General features: G+C 37.8%; 1 protein-coding gene across 1 annotated transcript; it reads left to right on the top strand.

Annotated features, from left to right (window-relative positions):
- The first annotated feature begins 480 nt into the window (after positions 1-480).
- LOC130927233 (trace amine-associated receptor 13c-like) lies at positions 481-1,593 on the top strand. The gene is made up of 2 exons (XM_057852914.1): positions 481-650; positions 780-1,593. Exons 1-2 carry the CDS (start codon positions 481-483, stop codon positions 1,591-1,593), a joined length of 984 nt encoding a protein of 327 aa, XP_057708897.1.
- The last annotated feature ends 2,282 nt before the right edge of the window (positions 1,594-3,875 follow it).

The following is a 3,875-nucleotide window of genomic DNA, read 5'->3' as shown; positions in this document are numbered from 1 at the left end:
TTGTTGTCAAATCCTGTGTTGCTCACTGAAATTGCTATGCAAAAAGGAACTGCATCAAAAATGTCCGCACCATTTCGTATTTCGGGGCGCACCAAAGAAAGCGAACTTTGGCCATTCCTGGTGTGAATACACCCCTAATCAATTTGATTGGAATGTTGCTTAACCGAACGTTGTGTTGGTCTATATCGCTAAACACCAATTTCGTAAACATACGATTTGGATGCGACATTTGACGATATTACAAAGTCTGCCATGATTCAGATCGTTATGAGGGCCTTCGATCGATGGATATCACTCAGGATCAATGTATCGTTATACCCTTAGTGCTGTGACTTGACAGCAGTAGTCATGACATCATACTTTGGTAACATAAACAATCTTTTATCCAATCAGATTTGCTTGAGGGCGGTCCTAGAACTCATAAATGAGGCGGACCATGGAGGAGTTTGGCCAGAACGCTGGCTGAGCGGCAACTTCTGCATGGAGAGCAAGGACCATTCAGAGCTCTGCTTTCCACAGCTGGCCAACCTGTCATGCAAGAAGTTCATGTTGGAATCATCTGAAGATGTTCTTAATGCTCTGCTGTCTTTAACCTGTGTCCTTACTGTGATGCTCAATTTGATTGTCATTGTTGCAATCTCCCATTTCAGGCATATGTTCTTTTTCAATCTCACGTTGTCTGTTACATTTGTTAGGTTTGTTTGCACTCTGAAGCTGATGTTTAAGTGTTGTCTATCTTGCATACTGTTTGTACAATATCATTTTTTTCTTGTGTGCAGGCAGCTTCACACTCCCACCAACCTGCTCCTCCTCTCTCTCGCCGTCTCCGACGTCCTGGTGGGCCTCCTGGTGTGGCCTACTGATATCTATCTCAGAACATCCTGCTGGGCTTTTGGCGACGTAGCATGCATTTGCTATCAGTTTGTCTCCTTCATCATCGTGTCCACCTCAGTGGGAAACATGGTGTTGATATCAGTTGACCGTTACATTGCCATTTGCGATCCTCTCCACTATAAGGAGAGGATCACTGTGAATAGAATCCAACTTTGTGTTTGTCTCTGCTGGTTTTTGTTGTCTCTGTACTGTTGCTTTCTTTTGAGGGATCATCTTGTTCATCCAGAAAAATGCAGGTCCTGCTATGGGGAATGTGTTGTGCATTCTAACGTACATGATGGGATTACTGTTATGGTTGTGATTTTCATCCTCCCTCTCAGCATTATTGTCACACTGTACACCAGAGTGTTTATGGTTGCCGTGTCTCAGGCGCGAGCCATGCGTTCTCACGTCACATGTGGCAAAGTACAGAATTCCATCCGTTTAGGCCCAAAGAAATCCGAGCTGAAAGCGGCCAGGACTCTCGGTGTTGTGGTTCTCGTTTTCACTGCCTGCTTTTGTCCATTTTACATTTTTTCTCTCGTAGGTGACTTAAGCTTTTCATCATCTGCACATTATGTTCTCTACCTGTTTAATTTCAACTCATGTGTGAACCCTTTGATTTACGCCCTGTTCTACCCCTGGTTTAGAAGAACTGTTAAACATATTGTTACTCTGCGCATACTGCAGCCTGGCTCCTCTGGGGCCAAACTGGTGTAGAGTAGACCCTTTGAATGTACTTTTCTTTTTCTGTATGTACATGTATTTTGATGTTTCATCAGAGGAGAGCAGCTGGCTGTTACATTGATGAGATGTAAGAACCTTTTTGATTGCACATGTTATCTACCATCTGAAAGTAAAGTGTTGAATCTTATGTATGACATTTTTCATGTACTGTACTGTATATTGAAATATAACAATGTAATAAAAGTGTATGAGCACAAAGTCATTCTTATCAGTCATTTAAACAGGAATGCAAATTACACATATAAACCAAACATACTACGTATGAAACCCTAACAGACTGTAGAACAATAAGATATAAATTCCCAAAGCACCAAAATATATTGAAGTCCTACTCGCAAAAATGTCATGATAAAATACATAAAATTCACAATACATATTTTATCGTATTTTATGATATAGGGAGTGGTCTCTGTTTTAAGTAATAGATGAAAGTGTTATGTGACCTCGTAGTGCTTTGTGGGGAGTCATAATTATCTCACGATTGCTCTTCTCATGTTCCTTAACCCTCTATGGAGCACACATTTTACTCAATGGGTGACATCCAGTTAATCTTCTACTGGGAGGGGGCGAATGAACATTCCCAGTCAAAATGGATTGAGTGTCTTATGCCGTCAATACACTGAAAAATAAGCATTCATAGGCAGTAAATTCATTCATTCATTCATTTAATATCACTAAATCATATCTATTGTTATCAAAAGCAGGCAGAGTTAAATACAGTACTATGAAAAGTTTTAAGCAAAAAAGAAAACAGCTTTAGAGTGTTGTTGGGGGCTATAACCAAAGTGTATTTCTGTTTTTATTCGCTTTTAATTTTACTAATGAATGAATTAATTTATTTTGACATTTTTAATAAATTAATTTTTATTCACATTTAAGTAATTTACAATTTTATTCATTCATTTAAAAAAAAAAAAATTACTGAGTTCAAAAAAATGAATACATTTTAATCGCAGGTTGCTTTTCAATCACAGAACCTTTTAACAACATGGACAATGAACAATTTTCTGGTACAATGATTAAACTGACACACACTTGAACTCAGCTAATGGCCACAAAAATAAAGAAATATGATTAAATGATCACTTTGTCTCCAAAAATGTGGGTTTGTGCAAATATTCATCATTATAAAGTAATGTGCTCGTCTTTACATTACAGTTCACATAAGTAAGCGAGACTATAATAGGGCTCACCTTTTTTTTTTTTAACCCCTTAATCAGCACTGATTGAACTCATTGGCTGCCACTGACGGTGCTAGATATCCAATCCATTTTGGCCTGGAAGGGCTGGTAGCAATCATAGCAGTGAAGAATGAGCATTTACAGCGACTCCTACCCGTTTAAATGAATAGCGTTCCGCACGAATGCTATTTTTAGACCGCAAGGTTGCATGAGGTCATCATCGTAAACCGGAAGGGGGTCAACATAGAAGCACGTTCGCATACAGCCCATCAGTGTTGTCACAGATTACTTAAAAAAGTAATTTAATTACTGATTATTGATTACACCTCAAAAACGTAATAGGGTTACTTTACTGATTACTTTATTATCAAAGTAACCATGTTACTTTTAAAATAACATCAGTTACTTTTTACCAATTTTTCTCTTTTTGCTGCCTCAACATAAAAATGACAACAGAAAAATGTCATTGCATGGAATTGAATTTTTCACATAAGGCTTAATCTTTGCGTTAGCGGGGGTTTAATTAGTCGATGGAGTTGATTTCAACCACCATTGACTCGCACTAGTTTAGCCACTCCGGAGCCCTGAAACTAACAAATAACTGACAAACCCCCGCTAACACCAAGATAAAGCCTAATGTCAAAAATTCTGAACTTCCCCTTTAAAATAAAGACCTAGCTGTTAAACATGGACTATAAAAGTTGTAAAGCAATAAAACAGCCAACAAAAATTAATGAAATGAACAAGAATCCCACAATGTATTTCATAATGGGTCACACTTTTGCTTTGCATTGCCATAACTACAGCTGTGGAGGCAAGATGGATATTTAGAATTTCTGTAAACCTAAGCTTTCAAACGCAACCAACAACTACTGAGCTTGAACAGTTATATCTATAGTATTGGCCAAAAGTTTGGCGACACCTCAAAGGTGGATACTTTGAAGAATGTAGAATATAAAACCTATTTTCAGTTATTTCACTTTTTTTTGCCATTCCACATGTTCGTTCATAGTTTTGATGTATTCAGAGAGGATTTACAATAGTAGTGAAAATATATAAAACGCGAAAATGATA

This window comes from Corythoichthys intestinalis, chromosome 12 (assembly GCF_030265065.1).
Source record: "Corythoichthys intestinalis isolate RoL2023-P3 chromosome 12, ASM3026506v1, whole genome shotgun sequence".
NCBI classification, from domain to species: Eukaryota; Metazoa; Chordata; class Actinopteri; order Syngnathiformes; family Syngnathidae; genus Corythoichthys; species Corythoichthys intestinalis.
Note: the sequence above shows the minus strand (reverse complement) of the source record. Positions and strands in the feature narration are given on the sequence as shown.

Bases quoted from the DNA above. Each gene is read 5' to 3' on its own strand.
- LOC130927233 (XM_057852914.1), top strand. From the start codon at position 481: ATGGAGAGCAAGGACCATTCAGAGCTCTGCTTTCCACAGCTGGCCAAC. The intron at 651-779 runs GCATATGTTCTT...TCTTGTGTGCAG, and splicing joins GTTGCAATCTCCCATTTCAG to GCAGCTTCACACTCCCACCA.